A 21,369-nucleotide genomic window follows, 5' to 3' on the forward strand; every position below is an offset into this window, starting at 1 on the left:
GAAGTTTTTTATATTCTTATAATTTTTGAATTTTAACCAGCAAGTTCTGATATTTTAGCATTTTTTTAGGTGACTTTCTCTTTAAAAATGGCTTTGAGAGGTTTTTGTCACATGATTACACTGGTTATTTAAAACAAAAAGGACTCCGTGTACGTAGTTCTGATGAAGTTGTTAATAGAGTAGAACGAAAGAGTTTAACTCTTGTGATTTATTTATTTATTTGCAATAAATTTCCACTGAATATAAATTTGAATTTGTTCTTGGAAGGCACAACCATAGCATTTTTTGGACTGTTTATTTGATTATCTGTGAAGCATTTTTTATGACCAAGAAGGTAAAACAGAGTGTAGAAGACTGTGTTGGATTAGCCAGTCTCAAAACTGAAGTGCCTCCTTATACTCCCTTGATACATCACACCACAGTAGTGTATGTTGAGTTGTAATGGTTCAGTAAATAAATTATAATGAAAAGCTGCCAAAAACATTGCATTTGCTGTCATGTTTATGCACTTAGAGTGTTAGGAAACCTTTCCCATTTATTCTAATACTCCTTCACTGAAAGATCTTTGAAGTTTGCTCCCAAGCATAACCCAGATAATCTGCTGTTATATCTTTCAAATACTGAAACATGGTAGCAATTATCAGACACAATGATGAGGACAATGCATAGCACACAAAATGTTACTGCAAATATGTTTGGAGGGTCGCTATCTTAAAACACATTCTTCCTACTAAGTGCTTTACTGGGACTAGGAATACATTCTCTTAGGATTTTCCCCATAAGTTTTATTGTTCTTGATTGTACTCATCCTTAGTCCTCAGAATAGCCTGCCATGAAGCAAAACGATCTTAGCCATATCAAAAGGAAACAGAGATTTACTGACAACTGGGCTTTTCTTCACTGTAGTTATTCCTGCTATTCTAACATCAAGTGTTTTTTTTCACAAACTGATTTTTTTTGCAAGACAGTTACTTTGGGTAGAGCTCCATTCAGTCCTGTACCCTACCCCCATATTCTTTCGTACTCCTCTTTTTTACATTTATATACTTATGTTCTTTACACATAGGGTGAAGGGACCACAAACAGCATATCTTCCACCTCTACGGTCCTAAGTACAACCCCCTGAACAAATCATCCAATCTCAAAGTCTATATACCATTACCTCTAACATCGAAATTAGATCCCACTTCATCTCTTCCATCTCATTTTAATTGCAATTCTACATGCATACTATTTCTACCCAATATTAACTTCCTCCAATGTATCCTACCACACCTACATCCCTAAAGTAATTTTCTTCAAAATACATTCCACTCTTATTTACACCAGCCAGTCCTCTACCTAATAATCTTCTACATTACCTCCCACTCTTACTCTCCCTATTACTACCCCTATATACAAGACATCTCTCCTACCTGTTATCTACCAAAATCCATTCATTCATCACTTACCGTCATTCTACAACATCTACTCTCAACCCATCCTATCACTGCTTTTCATCAACTCATAATTACTGTTATACTAGCCTACCTTGTATTACTTTCTATCAGTTTATAATCTCCATCATACTTGTTGGAATGTATTCCTGTTTCTGTCATACTCCATTCAACAGAGATTCAATGCTGAATATACTGGATTATTATTACTTACAACTGATGATTTTACATCTATTTTACAGAGGATTTTTTTGTAAGATTCTTAATTAATGTCCTGTGTATTAGAATGTTGTGCCTTGGAAAGTTAACTTTTTTTTTCAGTTGCTGAACTACATTTCTAACATCTCTCCTAAATACAAATGTTATAGACTGCAGCTAATTAATGACTGTTGAAAATTTTATACAAGACCTACTTAAATCGTGTGAGTGGTGAGAGGGGATAAACAGTGTTACCTCCTTTTAGGCTGACATAGGTGTTTGTAACTAAAATTAACTATTCTGCACAACAATTCACAAATGAAATAGCATACCACTCAACTGTCCAGATTGTTGCCTCTTATTTTTAGTCTGGTCCTCACAAAATGTATGTTTTTTGGGCAAATCATTGAGGATTGAAGTCACTAAATAATATTAAATAATGACAGACAATTTGAGTTTCAGACTTCCTACCCTTCAGAAAATATATAATTATGCCAAATCTTTTATTCTATCAACTTTCTAAGTTTATAGGTGCAATATTTAAAATATGTCCCTATTTTTTGGGCCTTTGTCCCTTCACTTTGTCTGGCTTTGTCCAGATTTTTTTGTGCTGTGAGGTTGAGAGGTATGTGAAAGATTACTGATTCTTTCTTTTTAACTAAAATTCATTTGGCGACTTAAAATGCTTCATATTGACTAGTTTATCTCTCTGCAATATAAGGCAATAATTTCTACTACAATACCTGGATATTTGCCATATATAAGGAGTTTCAGCAGGACACAATTACATGGATTTAGATTGTGCTACTGAAACTAGAACATGTAGTAACCCAAGGTATAAATGGAACCCATCAAGGAATTAAAACCCGTTATGAGCAGAAAACGGTCTGCAGACAGCTGCCAGGGGTAGTGCAGGGATTGGGAGGGGGTGTCTACCACTAGTCCTTCCCGGCGCAGTGATTGGTGAACGGACTCGTGACGTTGACGCCAGAGATGCACTCTCCACCCGCAGTCAGCTGAGCGTTAGGATAGCGTGAGGAGCTGCATCCAGTCTGGAACAAAAATATAATCACAAATACAGAGGGAAGTAGATCCTGAGACCCTCAGAGACGGGAAAAATACAAGCCGCAGGACAGAATGGCACCGATCGGACTGAAAGCCGTAGTGGGAGAAAGTAAGCAATTGCATTGTCCGTTTTCCCTCGTGAAATCTAGCTCATCACCTTACATTTTAATTCTTCATACCATTTCTTTAGCTAAGCTTTGGAGAGGTAAACCTGCATACAGTGAGAGTCAGTGCAGCTTGGGAATGGGTAGCGTATGCAAACTGTCAGTACTGCGGGATGGGGGTTGGGGTGGGGGCTTTGCAGCTGGCTGCCCTGCAGATGCATTATCCACTCGGTTTTGATAGGGATGGATTGTATGAAACGCCCATTTTTACAGACAGAGGAAGGAGAAAGGCTGGAAGGTTCTGGTGTGATGGGGATCGTAGAGTGGTGTTGAGTTGTAACTAGCTGATCATGTTGTCACCTGGCGCAGATTTGCGTTTCTAAGCTTAATTTATATGATTATTGCACTGACCTGAGTAGGATGTTGGATCTAAGTGGGTGGAGAGGTGGTGCAGAATGGGTGAGAGTCTTCCTCTTTGCGGAGAGCTTCTCACGTCATCCATCATCTGGGAGGCAGGATGTGATACTGCTGGGTGGGGGGGAGGTATGGACATTGATTTAGGTTCTTGCTATGCTGGAAGATGCTGCGGTAACAGCAGACGTTTCTGTCGTTTTTTCACTATCTCTGTACTATGTACAAGAATCGGTTCGATGTATTGCTACCTTTTCTGTGCAGCTTGAGCAGTTAGAGATGCAGATGGCACAGAAGGGTGGATAGCCTTTTCCAAGCCTGATAGGCCCTCGGAGACTGAAGAGAAAAACAGCAGACTGCAGATCCATTAAAGACAATGCAAAGTGTACCGTTTACATGATAGATTTACGGTGTGCATTTTGTAGCTGACGGTGACAGTAGTATTTTGTTACCAGTGTGCAGTAAAACTAAAGCATGCATATCGGCGGTGTTTAGTATGATCGTCTCATTCTGTTCAACTGGTATGACATTTTGCATAACGCCGTGAATTTCCTACTTCAGAGTGGACTTCCACATACGATTTTTTTCAGTTATATGCATGGATGGGACTACAGTTATTTCTGGGTATACACTTATTAAACCATTGAGCTTACTTTGTACACAGATTTCCTCCCACGAACATCCTCAAGATTTTTTCATATTTTGTAATGAGTGAAGTACAGACAGCAGGAAAATATAATTCTTTACCTAGTAAATGTCGTAATTATGCAAAAGAGAAAAAGAAAAAATGCTATTAGCATTAGTGAAATCTTTTTGCTAATGAATATGTTTGCATTTTGTCATCTATAGCTTTGCAGATTACTTCTGTATTTCCAAAATATATGTCTCATTTTGACATCTAAAAACGTCAGTGATTTAAAAAAATTAGTTTAAAATGTTCATGTAATGAATGGCTAACAGCTAGTCAGGAATGTATTACAGATTTATTTAAAATACTTTTAACGGTAGACATTTAGTTTGACTTTATTATGCTATTTAAATGATGTTTTCATATAATGTATCATAGAGGGCGTAGTATATCATGACCAAAGACAAAGTACTGTGCACTCAGTATTGCTTACCTGTGCAAAATCCACTACATGTCCGGCCATAGTGGCTATATTTAGCTGTAATAATTCCCAGATTACACTCCCTGTGATAGTACAGGTTGCAGTAATTGTGGTGGGTTTAGCTGATGAATGAAGCAAGCTGTTTTAAAATGTTAGCACAGTAGTCATTTAATTAGAATTTTTTAAATTAAATTCCCTTTAAAGTATTGAAACTGGAATGCATAATATCAGTACAAAAAAAATTAAGTTCACAGATTTTGGCATTTTAATAGTATATCTGAAAAGCTTATATGTTTGTAACGGAACATCTTTATTTGCATTAGACTGTATGCTTAACCACTTGCACTGTAAATGGATTTTATTTTTGACATTTGTTAAAGACGTGCAAATTTATAATAAAAACAAGAAAAGCCACATTTGTTAGATGGTACATTTCTGAGTACTGATTTTATTTATGTTCATCTATTGATCATGGTAATTTACTGTTAGCCGATTTGAATACATAAGTGCCTACACAATTACATAGGGCCAAGGTATATAAAAACCCATTCCCAACATGTACCTACAAACACACACAAATGCACACACAAGCACTCGTATCCACACACACACACACACACACATATGTGCAAGCAAAGACACACACACACACACACACAGTTTCGAGCTCTGACATGTCATGTATGCAGATCTGTGAGAAATTTCACATACATTTTCTGGTAATCATTAGTGGTAGACTAGATCAATACATTTCATATTTCTTAACTAACCACAAATTCACACCAGCACTGGTAAAACTGTGACATATTCTATACTGCAGGTAAAGTAACACTGCAGAGAGTCAGATAGTAATTAGTTGTACACAGATGTACCCTGACATGTAGACATGAACTGAAAATGTATTAACATGCATTCATATACTAGTTAATGAGATATTCAATTATGCACACAAACACACATGTAAATCCCCATAAAAATCTATGTACATATGCAAGTATATATATATATATATATATATATATATATATATATATATATAAAAACACATGTACAGATAAATTGGTGTACTTGTGTTAATACATACACACGTACCACTTTCTTCTGTTAAGCATTTTTAAGTCATTAATGTATATGTACACAAAACTCAGATCACTGTAGAAACCTTGATTACTGCTTCAATGCACAGGTGTCTCTCTCATTGGTTTAGCAATACTTATAACTGGTTCACTTTCAGTAAATTGCATGTGAAGGTATTTTTAGTAGAGATGGAATATCATGTGAGTAGCACCTCAATGCTTTGCTCTCTATTGCAGTGCGAGTTATTTTATAGTGTGTTATTTTTCAAGTGCTGCATCACCAGTCACACTATTTCACTAGTGCTGTAGTTAGATGGTGTGTTTTACTGCTGTTGCTGTTATATCTAACTACTGCTTCTTGGGTTGTATGCCATGGGGTTATATTATTCACTTATGCAGACTAATGGAATTCTGTGGATTTCCTTACCACTTCTGCAGTGGAATGTGAGTTTGTCTTTGATTAATGTGGTAGTATTAATTTTCATGAGTGACCGATATGCATGTGTAGAGTTAACATGTGCTTTTTGGAACATATGGTCTCATTCACCTTTTCGAGAATATGTCAATGGAGATATACTGGAGTATGTGTGTGAGTGTGTGTGTGTGTGTGTGGAAGTGTTAGTTCATTGGCAACGTATTTATTTCAGTAGGTTAAGTGTGCTAAAATGTATCTGAGAGGTGTACTTGAGAAGATGGACTGTAACAAGATCAAGACAGATGATCAAAGCCTGCAAATCTAGATGGGCTAGAATAATGACACAGTAGAATAAAGGGTGTTGGCAGTAGGTGGTTGCGAGAGATTGCACTTCAGCATGGATCAGGATTTTTTTCTTTTCTCCACTGTAGTGTAGGCTTGGAGCTGGCATATTTAATTAGCAGGGGCAGTGGGTTACAGTAGGGATTGCCCTCTGGAGAACAATGTGTTGTCAATGTTCTGGGCTTTCAAGGTTCCGTTTCACTGATTTCATGGATTGTCTATCATTTGGTCTTGATATTGTGACAGTCAACATTCTGGTAGGTTGAGGTTGTGACATAAAGCCGTGTATGGGATCTACTTAAGAAGGTCAACTTATCAGAATGTCTACTGTCACAAAACTGAGACCAGATAATCGAAGCCTAAAAATCTCAGTGGGCTGGAACATCGACACAAGAGAACAGTGAATGGTGGCAGTAGGTGGTTGTGTGAGATTTGCACTACAGAGTGGATTGGGGTTTGCCTTTCTCTACTGTTGGTATATTTAATTACCAGGGCATGTGGGGATGGAGGAGGACTTGCCTTCTGCAAAATAATTTGTCAGTGTTCTGAGTTTTTGAAATTCCAGTTTGATGATTTCTTGGATTATTAGTCTTTGCTTCTTGAACTTGCCACAGTCAATATTCTTAGTCAACCCTGTGACACAGATCTGTGTGTCTAGGGGCTTCTTAAGAAGGTCAACTCACCAAAATATCTACTGTCACAAGACTGAAACTAGATAACCAAAGCTGAAAAATCTCAATGGGGGGAAACATTGACACGATAGAACAGATGGTGGCAGTAGGTGGTTGTGTGACATTGCATTACAGTGGCCCTTTTCCAGTGTAGTGCAATCATGGAGTTGGTTTATTTAATTAGCAGGGTGTGTGGAGATGCAGGGAGCTTGGTAAGTTGAAACTGTGACATAGATTTATATGTGTCTATGTATATATATATATATATATATATATATATATATATACATATATATATTTATATACACACACACACACACACACACACACACACACACACTGATGCATACCTGTGTTTATGAACAAGATTTTTCAGTGCAGGTGTACAAGATGTTTCTGCATACCTGATGCTGGTATATGCCTCTGATCTTTCAATATTTGAGAATAGCTATACTGGTGTGTGTGTGTGTGTGTGTGTGTGTGTGTGTGTGTGTGTGTGTGTGTGTGTTGCTACCTAATACACCTTTTGTACATGCTTGTGTGCATTTTCTTTATGCAGTTCTAGCTGCTTTGCTTTATATACGTGTGTGTGTCCACTCAAATGCATGCATGTGCAAACTGGTAGAAATGTTTTTCTGTATGCAAATCTATGCAAGTAAAACCTTCCTATTACTGAAGGTGGACTGCTTGCAGTTGACCTTTCTTTTAGTAAGCTTGTGATCAAAACTAGTTGCAGGAACAATCATTGGTCTCAGACAGAATCTTATTTATTTTATTTTACATTCATTTACCAGGATAGACTGACTGAGCAAAAGCCCGTTTTCAGTGGTGAACTGGGGAGAAATCTTCAAAGTAAAATCACAGTATATAAGTAATGCAATGAAATGGAAATAAATTTAAATTCTAAGCTTAAATGCAGAACACATTAATCAAAGTAAAACCAGTGTAGAATAAAACAAAAATAAATTGAGATTAATGCTAAACTGTACAGCACATGTACAAAAATTAGTATAAGGGTAGTAGAAAGATGTTGGAGGGTAATAGATGTAGGAAAAGAAGGGGAATGGAGAAAGAGGAGGGAGTATTAAGTTATATAAAGAGTGAACCATTGAGTGTAACATATTTGTATAGAATTTAGGATAGCTGTAAGGTTTATATGAGGTGACAGGTACAAGAGAAGGACCAGTTAATGGCAGAGTAAGTTGTTAACTTATTCAGGAATGTGTGCTGATTTGGCTCACTTTTTAATTTCAGGGTGGGATGGAGTTCCATAGTTTCACTAAGTGGGCGCAGTATAATGAGTCACCATGGTGATTACTGGATTTAGTTACTTGAAGGAAGTGTTGAAGGAGGTGCTGAATTTATGAGTCCGGATTTCTAGATGTGTCATAGAAATGTAGAGGTGTTGGAGTGGGGCTGTGTGTGTGTTTGTCTGAGGTGTGTTTAAGTAATACTGCTTTTCTAATGAAGTATGCATGTGTCCAGCATTGCCTGTGCTGCACATGTCTGTTTAACCTTGCTTTACAAGAGTGGCATTTATTTGTGTGTAAAGGTTATTTCTTAGTTGCAAACATTACACAATACAAACCATGCCAACACATCAATGCCTGCAAGCGTTACACATCATTTATAATATATCTAGTCATATTTAGTCAGCCGTTAAATAGCTCATTCAATTCCTGCCTTCTTTTAAACCTCCTTCCTCCTCTGCATATATTGCTCCCACAATTCCCATTTTTTCCTATGTAATTTTCTCTTACCCTTTTCGAAAGATCCCAATTCCAGTTGTTTTCTCTCTGCAACTGTCTTTGCTACCTTTGGTAAAGTTGGTTTAGACTGTGATTTCCATTTTCTAGTAATTTATTTTGGCAGCCATCATAATTAGACTCAGCAAGGCCTTAGTATGTCTAGACAATTCCGATTCTGAATCACAGCTCAAAAAAATAATTTCCTTAGTTACACCAAATTGCACAGCCAGCATCTCCAACAGAGAAGTCTGTAGGGCATCTTTAAATTCTGCGATCTCATTACACTTCCAGAAAATATGCTCCCAGTTATTTCTTTCTTCCCCATCACACCTCAAACATTTGCTGTCCACCACAGGAAAAATTCTGTGGAGTCTACTTAGGAGTATAAAAATACCTATAATCTTGTAGACTTTGTTGCATATTTGGGAGATATCCATATTTCCTCCCAGTGTGTAATAGTACTTTGTCATAGCTTATGCATGTGTGGGTAAGCAGATAGTACTGCTTTACCAGCGATTGTATATCCATGTATCTTTGTAAATATCATTACTTGCTGTCATAAGTTATGTCCTTTATTTTAAGTCAACCTTCCTAAGAGCTGCATTGCTCACATGACTGCAGGTATGCTTTTTGGTAGATGTAAGGGAGGTATGAGTTTTAACAGCTGCAGCTTGCATTGCAACGGGCTTGCTTGCTTGCCTTTTTTAATGTGTTCACTTTGTGGAAGGAGTGTTGCTTAATGATGGACAGGAAAATATGATTTAAACACGGACTGTGTTTCTCTAAAACAAATTTAATGGAAGAGATCATGTAGAAATCCTGTTGGCCCGAACAATAACTAGTAAAAAAAAAAAAAAAACAGAGAGAAAATTCTTTTAATTTATTGAACAGAAGTTCGATGTCTGCAAAATTGTGGATGTATTTACAAGGAAATCATGTGAACTTTAAATGCAGTAACATGTTGCATACATCAGCTCTGTGTTAATGGTAGTAATTTACCAAGCATGTACCTAACTGATGGTATATTTTGTCAGGCTAGAAGTATGAAGGGTGTATGAGGTCTGCACATTGAGGGTTAAGAGGTAGGGAAAAAAGAAGGTGAGGAGGCTGAGGGAGGGAGAGCGGAAGGAGAGATGGGGTGGTAAGGACAAATAATGATATCCTGAAACAAGTGAATGTTGGAGACTTGGGATAGGAGAGATGGATGGTGGGTCACCGAGGGGGTTCAAAAAAGATGTATGTTGGATGGTGGGAACAAAGAGAAGTGCTGAGAAGGGTCATGAAGAACAGAAGCAGAAGTGAGTATTAATTTGTGTAGAGGTGGACAAAGGTTCAAAGGTTAGTTTGAGGGAGATGAAATGGTGAAACAGAAGGGAGAAAGCAGGTTGCTTATGTCATAAACAATTACATCTTTTTGTAATTAAATTTTTGCAGATGGGAGTAGACTGCTGTTAATGGCTGTTAATTCATCATCACTTAGGAGATACACAGTGCCCTTTTTATATTGGCAAGATGAGAAAAGAGTTTAGTTTTAGAACCCTGGAACATTGTAATAAAATGATAAAGATGATCTCTCTGAATGCCAAACAAACAAGAACCAATACACCAAATCCAAACAGTATAGGTGGGAAAAACAGAAGGCACACAGTTCTTAGCTGACAATGTTTAATAAAATTAAGCACTTTCGTCTGTATGTATCAACAAGACTTCTTCAGAATACAAAAACTAAAAAAAAAAAATCAAGCTATTTAAAAGTCCCTCTCCCCATCACATGACTTTACTTAACGAATAAGCAAATAAAGATATAAAAAACTGTGACGAATCATTGCTTAAATAACAAAAACAATTTCCATTAATAAATTAACAAGGTTACACTAAATACGAATGCGGTTTTAATACACTAATAATAGACAGACTGTCATCAACACCAGGGGGTGTAAAAGGATGCAAGTGAATTTGCCATTTTAGCTCATTGAATTCAATCAAATCCTCCCACAACCCACCACAGATATTTCTATGAACAATATCCAAACCAAAAAAAACAAAAACTTGTGAGTAGGATATTCAGAGATATGCTTAAACAGAGCATTACATTCTTGTTTCTAATGTCCAAAGTGTGTTCGTATATCCAGTCCCTGAACCTCTGCTGTGTTTACCCACATAGAAGGAACATTCAGTGCATAAAGCAACGTATGTAATACCCCTTTGTGTTACAATTACAGTAATGGGAGGACCTAAGATGGTGACCATTAATACAGATCCCATCAGCCTCATACACAAACTTACACATCGAACAAACACCACACCTAACAGTGCCATTTTTCTTATTTGCGTAGGACATAAAGAAGGTGTCATCACTTTCCAAAAACTGTTTAAGGGATTTACCCCTTATAAATACTAAGGGGTTTGGATATTGTTCATAGAGATATTCGTGGTGGGCCGTGGGAGAATTTGATTGAATTCAATGAGCTAAAATGACAAATTTGCTTGAATTCTTTTACACCCCCTGGTCTTGATGACAATATGTCTATTATTAGTATATTAAAACTGCGTTCGTATTTAGTGTAACCCTGATAATTTATTAATGGACATTGTTTTTGTTATATAAGCAATGACTTGTCACAGGTTTTTTAAATGTTTATTTACTTATTGGTTAATTACGATCATGTGATGGTGAGAGGGACTTTTAAATAGCTTGATTTTTTTTAGTTTTTGTATTTTGAAGAAGTCTTGTTGATACATGTAGATGAAAGCTCTCAGTTTTATTAAACATTTTCAGCTAAGAAATGTGTGCCTTCTGTTTTTCTCACCTATGTTGTTTTGATCTCTCTGAATACTTGCTCCAGAAACTGAAGTATGTTGCCAGTCTTGTTTTCAGCCTTTGTTTAAAGAATGAGAACATTTAAAGTACAATAGTGGGAATATTACTGACAAACCATGCTGAAGTATGAACATAACTGATGTACTGAAATCAGTCTTGGGCTAAATGCAAAAAAATGCCGCAAAGTGGAGTTCAGCAAAACAAAAGCTGTTCCTGTCTCACATGTTATAATCAGAAATGGTCATAACAGATTTATTCATTTATTTCACATTTGTTGACCGGGATAGTTCGACTGGATGCATATCCATTTTCAGCGGAGGCCCGGGGAGAAAAGCACCAGGTAAACAGAAACTTTAAAAACATGTTACAATTATAATTTTGACAAAGAGTACATAAGAAAACAATAATAAACATGTTCCACAGGTTAGAGCTAAACCCTGGTGAAAGCCAGGGATAAATTAAACAGTAGCTGATTAATAGATTTGACATAGTCTAGAAGAGAGTTAGCCAGGCATGGTACAATGGCATAGCCAGTTTAGTGCCAGATGTTGTTTGAGTCTAGTTTCAAAGTGACCTAGGGAGGAGAGTAAAGTAATGTCAGCTGGAAGTGAGTTCCAGGATCTGCCTACAGAGTTTGCAAAGAGAGAGTCACCAGCTGCATTGTTAATTTTGCTTGTCTGAATTAGTAGTCTGTTAGAGGAGCTAAGCAGTCACGGATTGTGATGGGGGTGATAAGATTTGTAAGTGCAGGAGTATTATCCGGATTATAAAGGATTTTATAAGCCATGATCAGTTGGTTATACTGAATTAGACTGTGTAGTTCAAGCCACCCTAGCTGGTTAAGATTGATGCAATGATGTGTCCTAAAAGGCAGCCCAGTGGCAAACCTGATAATGTGGTTATAGCAGGTTGAGAGTTTTTTAAGTACAGTCTTGTTTGTATTAGAGAGTATAGGGGGATGCGTATGGAAGTGTTGGGAGAAGGTGAGAGCGAGCTATGGCAATTTTAGCTGGAGGGGTTAGGAAGGCTTTTATTCTGTAAAGTGACCCTAGTTTTTTATTGCTGGTTTTGATCAATTGGTTTACATGTAGGTCAAATTTTAGATTGTTATCTATAATGACACCTATTAGTTTTGTAGAGGGGTCAGAGGAGATTAATGTGCCATCATTGCCATTTATGGTAAAGGTAAAAGCAGGAGACCTTTGTGTTGGTGAGAATAACAGCATTTTAGTTTTTTTGGGGATTTAGTATCAAACGACGTTCAGAAAGCCAGTTTTCTATAGTGTTAAAGGTGGACTGGGTAGCAGACCATAAGTCTGTTGGAGATGTGGCGGAGCAGATCAGAGTGAAGTCATCTGTGTATTGGATACAGCTGATTTTTGGGATGACAGCATACAGGTCGTTAATGAAGATGGAAAACAGCAGGCACCCTATTATAGAGCCTGGTGGTACTCCAAGGGTGTTGGGTAGTAGGTTAGAGAGTTTGTTCTGCCAAAGAACAGCCTGCTGTCTCCCATTCAGGTAGGATGTAAACCACTGAAGGGCCTTAGTATCTAGGCAGAATGTTTGCAGGGTGTGTATTAGAATTTGGTGGTCAACCATGTCGAATGCCTTGGAAAGATCCAAGAAGAGGGCAGAGGATATGTGATTGTTGTTGCGATTATGGTGTTGGTGAAAGCTAGTAGGGCTGAAGTAGTGCTGTGGTGTGGATGGAAGCTGTGTTGGGTATCTGCCACAAAGTGATTCTGGATTAGGTGGTGCATGAGTTGTCTGTGAATACATTTTTCCATAATCTTTGCATGTGGAGAGAGTATGGCTATTGGTCTATAATTGGAGAATTCAGTAGAGCTGCCTCCTTTGTGAAGTGGGATTACATAGGATATTTTCCAGATGGTGGGAATTCTAGCTTCTGTTATGGCTCAATTAATAAGTATTGATACTGGGTAGGCAATAGCATCAGCTGATTTTTGAAAGTACTCGGCGGGGAGTTGATCAGCAGAGAGTGTGGTGGGTTTTAATTTTTTGATCAAGGTATGGATAAGTGACGTGGCCACTGGTTGGAAGCTGAATGAGGGTAGGTTTGTAGGGGTGATACTTTCAGGACCAGGGGAATTAGGAGGTAGTTGGCTTGCTAGGGCTTGAATTGTCTCAGTAAAGAATCAGTTAAAACGATCTGAAACATCCTCGGGGCGATTATCAATAGTAGCACTTGGAACAGGGGTAGGAGTTTGTCCAGGATGAAGTAGATTATTCAATCCTGCCAAAAACTTCTGAGGGTTGTTTTGATTTACTGTCTGTAAGTTGCAGTAGTATTGTTTTTTGTCTTGTAAAATGGATTTTTTTGGTTTTGTTCCTAGATTGCCTATATATATGCCAAAAGACATACATACAATAACTGCAAAAAGCATGGGGAAAATTCTTTGACTCAAGCAACCTGACTGGCTGTTTGATGCTCTTTCAGTAGTATCAATACAGAATTACCTCCACGGTAGAAATACCAAGCACCAAACAAATGCAGGATACTGAGTATCTACCCGAATGTGCTACACAATCCTAGATTGCTGCTATTACCCATGGCAGCTTTGGAAAAAAAAGACAATTGAAGATGAAGTCTAAACAAATGACCATCAGAAAATTAGACCATGTCTCTCACACTCACACACACACACACACACACACACACACACACAAACACACACAAAATAACTGACTAGAAGAATTAAACTATAGCATAGATCCTATCCATGTGAAGCGGAGACAATCTGCAACCCTACTGAAATATAGCCTTGACCATTGTATTGGAAATCACAAATTCATTCCCGGGCTGGCCCCATGCCTCTTATAGACAGAAGCTAACATTAAACATTCCCTAACTAACATTGGATGAGTAATCATAAATTCATCCCTTGGTTAGCCCCATGTCTCTCATAGACAAAGGTCAACAGTAAACATTTCTTAACCTATACACTGCACATAACGTTTTAACAATCTCCAAACTAACGTACCCCTTCTAACAAACATACCCGCCAATTAAAACATCCATGATGCATGGGGTCACAATTGTGTTGAGATGCATGGTTAGGCTTATAAAGGCCCTAGTGGTCATTAGCCTAGTGTTGTTGTTTGTCTTTCAGCTTTTCCCGGTTAGGGGTCACCACAGCGGAACTCCGGTCCATTAATAATTGGCAGTAGATTTTCACGAATGCTGAGGTGCCAGCTCGACGTTCAACCAAGGCACGCCCATTTACGCATGTCTTTCGAACGCCCACCTAACCGCGGGGAGGACATGCAGACTCCACACAGAGGGCACTCCCCGCACTCCAGCCGAGAATCGAACGGGAGAACCTCTTGCTGTGAGGCAACAACACTACTGCTGCACCACCACGGATTATGGTCGTTAGTCTAGTGTATACATATGAATCTATGAGACATGCAGTTTTTCCTGACAGCACATATCACATGATATCTGAAGTATATATCTTCAGTTGAATCAAGCAGTACACACTGTGACAACATACCACCAATGATAAATCAGATTCATACCATTTAGTCATTTACAAAAATCATTTTAAAAGTTCCTTTTTTTTTGAAGTACTACCAATGTCATGTCAAACTACTTCCCCTTGATGATTATATTGTCTCCAACAGGTAATGCAGCCATAGCTTTTGAAGACTTAATAGTAAGTGCCTTAACTCTGTTAACTTAATTCCAACTCTATGGGCAGAAATTGTGGATCTAAATCTGTAAGAGGAGCCCAGCACAATTACTTTTGGGGCTATTCCTAAAGGTTGCTTTCACAATAAGCTACAGAATTTAGCTAGAGATAGATCATGGAAATGGAAAGAAAAATTATAAAATCTCCATGCTATTGTTTGAGTGCTGTCTATGTAGCATTTGTCTGTCACTGGGGGGGAGGGGTGAAGATTTATAATGAGGAATAAAATCCAGTCACTTTTAAATCACAAAACAGACAAGGATCTGGAATACCTACAGTGGCAATACACTACCTTATCTTGTAGTGGTGAATGGTGCGAGACATTCATCTACAGCTGCTGAGAAAATGTTTCAGGGAGACTCTTGTAGTAGTAAATCAGTACTAAGTAAACACCAAAAGTAGACTGAATCAGCAGAAAACGGATGTAGCCTCACACCACTCCAGAGTCCAGTTCTCGAGACAAAAAGGTTTCAGGACAATCGTTTATTCCAAAACACACAGTTCTCCAAACATATAAACGCCTTAGTTCAAACAACACACTGCGTTTTCGTTCCCAATAGACTTCATCAGAAGAAACCAATGCATCCAATACTATGCCTATATATATACCTGTCAATTAATAGACCATAATTACATTCAATTAACATTCATTGTTGTACTTAAAGCAGAAATACCAAACACTAAAAAACACAATCAAGTTCCTTAATACAGCGTGTACTGCCCTTACATTACAATTATTAAAATTAAAATTAAAAATGTGTATAATTCATATGTAAAATACAAACTTATTATAATAAATATATGTATTGTAAATATGTATAATTAATTAAAAACTACACAATTTATTCATATGTTAAAAATATAAAATATAAAAATATAAAAATTTTATTAAAATTTTATTATTTTATTACTAATGTGGATCAAATGCATATCAAAATAACACTTAAAAATTCCTAGGGAATGAATTATACTTTGGAAACACCAAAAGTACTTCAACAGGTTTATGCTGTCTTAACTGAACAGCTACCTAATACTATAATAGCCTTTTAAATACCACTCCTTTACAGGCATCATCAGAGATAGAATGGCCAAATTAAATGTTCCTGGAGTGGATGCAGAAATAAAAGAAATAACATTTGCTATGAAAGGGAAGGCACCAGTGGTAGGCAGTCGGTATCATCAACAGAACTGTGCTGAAAGATTTCTACGTTTTGTTCAGGGAGGCGAGGGAGAAAGCAGTGGTGTCACCGCCATGAAGACATACTGTTTGGGTTTTACTACAGTGACATAATTGTAAAAATACGTGAGAGTTCTGGATGTGCTCTATTAATGTGTGTTTAAAGCTTAATAAATTGGACAGAGCAGTGATTTCATACAGAGCAATATCATTATTTAATTTAGACCTAAAACTCTTTGTGGTAATATGGGCAACCCCATGTATAATCTGTATTTGGCCATTTGTCTCACAAACACTAGTGTGGTTTTCTGCTTGGTTGTCCCAGTCTGGATGGTATGAGGAGGGCCTTAATGTCATCTGTATGTGATTAGGTTAAGAGGGAAATCTCATCTTTTTTCTAATAAATTTAGATGCTGAAAAAGCATTTAACAAATTAAGATGGCACTACCTGTTTTCAGCCTTGTGAGCATAAGATTTCCTCAAATAGATTGTAGACATGCTATATGAGCTCTTTCTGGGCTTGTCTGTAGTAATCAAAGTAGATCAGTACATATCAGTTACAAGTAGAATTGGTAAGGCCCTCAACCAAAGGTGTCCATTTCAAAACCTTTACAATTCAAAGCAGTTGTCAAACTTCTAATTATAATGTTGGAAAACAATTCAGATATATCCAGGGTAATGGTAAAGGGAACAGAATTGAAAGTTAGTCTGCTTGGGGATGGCTTTGTGGTATTTTCAACAAAACCCATGTTATCATTAACCAGTTTATGGTTCACATTAAACACCTTTAGCAGCACAGTAAACTGTACTTTACAAGTCATGAAAGTGAAGGTCCTTTCACTATGCTTTTCTCTTACCAAAATACACTAAAGTACCTGCAGTGAGGTTTGACTTACTAACACTATAAATAATTGATATTCAGAAAAGTAGGTTTAAATTTCCCTACAGAGCAAATGTTTATTGTTAAGCAAAATTAGTTTGTTTCCTAGGATACTAAATGTCATCAATGCAGCTAAAGGTCAGGTCTTACTGGCTGTATCCTGCACAAGAGGAACAAACCAGTATTGTACCTTGTTTGGTGGCCACTGATGGTACAGACTGACATAGAGTACATTTCAATATCATGGGAATAAAGGGAGCTTGTCAAGATAAAGTATATTCTGTGGCCACTGAAGTGCAGATTTGGACTGTTTGGATTAGAGAACTGGGATAATGTTTCAGAAGCTGTAGAAATGCTTATGACTGCTGATATTTGAGGAGGGTCAGGGCATTATGACATATAACGTGATAAATCACAGGCAGCAGATAGCTTACTGATTAGAATTTACAGTACAGTCTTTCCTGCAATAGTTAGATAACTAGTTCAGCATCCAGAGTCAAGTACCTCTGTTAACACTGATGAAGGAATATATTAACAAAGTGCAATCAGAACTGAGGCATTTTTAAGGCTTGGTCAAAATTAGAGCTACACTGGGGCTTTCTGTTACAAAGGACAAGTGGAGTGAAATCATGTAAGGACTTGCAGTGTGAGTTTCTCATCATATGCAAAGATTTCTACAAATATCTTCAGATGTGGCACAGAACTATATGTGTGATATCCATCAAAAATGTCTTATTGCATTTCTAATGTAGTTTGTTTGAAAAGTCACTTGGGTTACCTGCTATCTAAGCTAGTGCTTACTTCATACACTTCATCCAAATATCCCCTTCTCCTAATCTTGATGTTACAAGCCTTCACTGATGGGAATGGAAAACAGGAATATAAACAATTCATCTGGATTCCTTCAGAATGCCAAACACCAAAGAAAGTATACCTCATGTTTTCAGTGCTGGCATATTTACGATTGCAATGGGATGGGGAAAACAGAGTTACATATGGTGCTATCATCCCATCATATAGTAAGCTCACTATTTAATGGGGGTATGTAGAAAAGGTCATGCATTCATTTTGGCCAACTTCCAAAGTTGTTACTCTTAGAATGAGAATGTTTCAGTGTAATTGTATGGAGGACTGAAGATGGTGAAGTTTCTGGTATATTTAGGCCCCAGATGTATAATAATTTTCTAGAAGTTTCCACAGTGGCTCGTTCAATTATGCAAAAGTATCAAAGAGCAAAGCAGAGAGTATGGAATGGTGAATAGTGTAAGAGTAGCAGAAGTCAATGAATGGAGGCTGGAAGCATTTGTTAATGGTTAAAGTGACAGCTAGTTGTTGACGAGCACAGTAATTTGTAAAGGGATTTGGATTTTATATAATACAGATGGGATATTCCCTGGCAACATGAAGGTAATGGTTGTGATATAACTCTCGCCCTAGGTTCTTGTGAAGATTTGGTACACAAGGGGCCTTGTATACTTACTGTTCCTAAGAAATGATATATAGTTAGTAACATGTGAGACATTAATTGTAAAGCCTATACATGAGTAGATAAATTTAGTTGGATAGTTACTAACTGTAATTATAACACTTTGTGAAGAAAGCTGTTTTATATGTATTATTGTATATAGTAATTGTAATACAGTTGTGTGATTTGGAATATGATTATTTCAAGTTTAGAATAAAGGAAATAATTTGTGAGTTTTTTCAAACTTTTCAGGTTATTTGCCTTTAGAACAGTTCCATTGATATGAATGGCTCATAATAAGATCTCATTATTATATAATTCTATTTCATCACCCACTGATACTATGAATAACATGTTTATAAAATAAACAGTGCCTATTGTACTGGATTATGATCCAGTGCTAGTGTGTACTTCCCTGCTGGCTGAGAAAGTTAAAATTTGGTTTTAAAAATTGGAAATATCTTATTAAAATAATGAAATGGGATAGTAGCAATGAGTATCACTAGAGTGTTGAACGTGCTATATTTCATTCACTTAGTAGTGATTAGCTGTACCCTTTGGGCTTTACTCTCAGGGGTACCTTATCAAGGCAGGAGTAAAACATAGCATTCCAGACAGCCCATTGTATAGTGTAAATAAACACAATGAAATTTCTGTGCATCTTCTATTGTACAAAGTTCACTTTTACCTTTCTTTGGATAAATTGTTACCAGTTTCTCTTCGATAGGTTATAGTACACTTGTACAAAGAAAGTGGGAATTTTCACATAGATATTTATTAAAACAGTGCTACTATGTGTTGTTAGCACATGTTGTTTTCTGTTTAGCCAAACATTTCTTAAGTTGTGTTTAGAGTACACATCTTCTCTGCGTAAGCATACCCCTCAAACTCTTAGTGCAATAATTCCTGAAAAATCCAACAATAATGGGGTATAGAGGCCCAAAACTGGGGACATCCTTTGAATATTACTCTTATAAATTTAAAAAGTTGAGAGAACAATTGATTTTGCATTATGAGCACTTTTTAAATGGTATGAAATCTGAAATGCAAAAGTCTATCATTACTTAATGGCTTTCATTTTCAAAGATTTTTCAGAAAACCACAAATTTTATGAGGAGCAGACCAAAAATATGAGGCCAAATTTTGGACAGTTAAAGTGTATGTACATCCATTTTCATGACTAAACCCTTCCTAGCTCCTCTTCTAATGTTACCAGTGAACTGGGCTTTATCTGTGATATCTCTGGTCCTGCTTACATCTCCTTAAACTGCCTGTCAACGTGAGAAGTTGGCACAGATGTGACAAAAAAAATGCCTTTAGCAAAGCATGCTTTTTGTTCCATTTATTAAACATAAGCATATTGAAATAGTGCCTTGTCTTTTTGCTATCTTTAGTTCTAAACATCATTAATACTTAAAGAAGTGTAAACTGTCAAAAAGTTGTCCAAACACTTATAAATCCATAAAACTTTTTGGACATGAAAGAAAAATAATTTCACTGTGTGTAGTAGCATTGAAATCTTTTAATCCAGCAGTAAAAAATGTCCACCAAGACAACAGTATAAGAAAACTTGAAATAAATTTGAAATAAAATGGAACACTTGAATTTAAGAGCTTTCGTTCATTGTCAAGTTAATTTTACAGTTATTTAACAGTCGAACTTCTTCAGAAATACCTAGTATCGAAGTATACCTGTTGTCTTGGTGGACGTTTTTTACTTCTGGATTAAAAGATTTCAACTGCTGGATCATTAATACTTAATTATTGAATAACCAAGTCAAAGAAATACATTCAAAATACCTACACAAAATAATTTACAATAAATATTTCTTAATTAATTAATGAATGAATGAATTAATTAATTAATTAATCAGTCATTGAGTCCACTGTGAAAAGAATCAAATTTAAACATTTCTGTAATAAAATCTTTGAAATATTTATACGTAAATAATTCTTCCTACATCTATAAACATAAATCACTGTCAGAAGACTATTCTGTTAAAATGACTTACACGCACACACAAAAGAAAAATAAAAAAAAACCTTCCTCCCATAGGGTAGTCTGGTTGTTCAAGCTAAATTAAGGTCAGTCATGTTATATTCAAGGATGCATGATATTGCATAAGAGTTAAACTGAAATATGGGGTTTGATGTAAGTAAAATAGTAAAAGTGGTTAATGTGGAGAGAAATATAAGATTATCCATAGGAGTTATAATTATTTTAGAAGATGACTTCTAGATATAGTGAAGACAATTGATGGTGAAGGAGGTGGGCTATGAAAGAGTAATTAGATACGGTGAATGAGTATATTGTCAGGTAGAGGTATTTTACCTTAGAATTCAAGGGATAGATGGGAAGAGCAGTAAGAGGTGAAGACGAGGGAAGACTCATCCAGGTCAGGTGCAGGAGCATAACCAAGACTGGCTGACATGTTGTTTAAGTAAATACTTAGAATTGTAGAGTTTTCAGTCCCTTTAGGTCTGATTAGATGTTTTTCACAAGTTTAGAGATGTAGTGAGAGTGCAATGAATTCCAGGCTGAGTTATTTGCCTTAATTATGGTGAGAAACATTTTAAAGATGGACCATATTAGAGAGTAAGGCTGTAGGGTGTCTTTTATCCAAGTTGAATACATAAACAGTAGCTAAATACATATACAGCTAGTACAGTTAGTTGAGAGGCTATGATTAATAGACACTAAATACAAGGATATAATTAACAGACAATATATACAAG

General features: G+C 36.6%; 1 protein-coding gene across 2 annotated transcripts in view; it reads left to right on the top strand.

Annotated features, from left to right (window-relative positions):
- Nucleotides 1–2,631: 2,631 nt before the first annotated feature.
- The window catches only part of STXBP1 (syntaxin binding protein 1), an 890,876-nt gene continuing 872,138 nt past the window's right edge, over nt 2,632–21,369 (top strand). For both annotated transcript variants that reach the window (XM_044058397.1, XM_044058398.1), the window contains exon 1: nt 2,632–2,808. In XM_044058397.1, coding sequence (XP_043914332.1) covers nt 2,772–2,808 — 37 coding nt within the window. In that variant the 5' untranslated portion in view covers nt 2,632–2,771. The remainder of the gene's footprint in view (nt 2,809–21,369) is intronic.

This window comes from Protopterus annectens, chromosome 16.part0 (assembly GCF_019279795.1).
Source record: "Protopterus annectens isolate FY-2018-M chromosome 16.part0, PAN1.0, whole genome shotgun sequence".
NCBI classification, from domain to species: Eukaryota; Metazoa; Chordata; order Ceratodontiformes; family Protopteridae; genus Protopterus; species Protopterus annectens.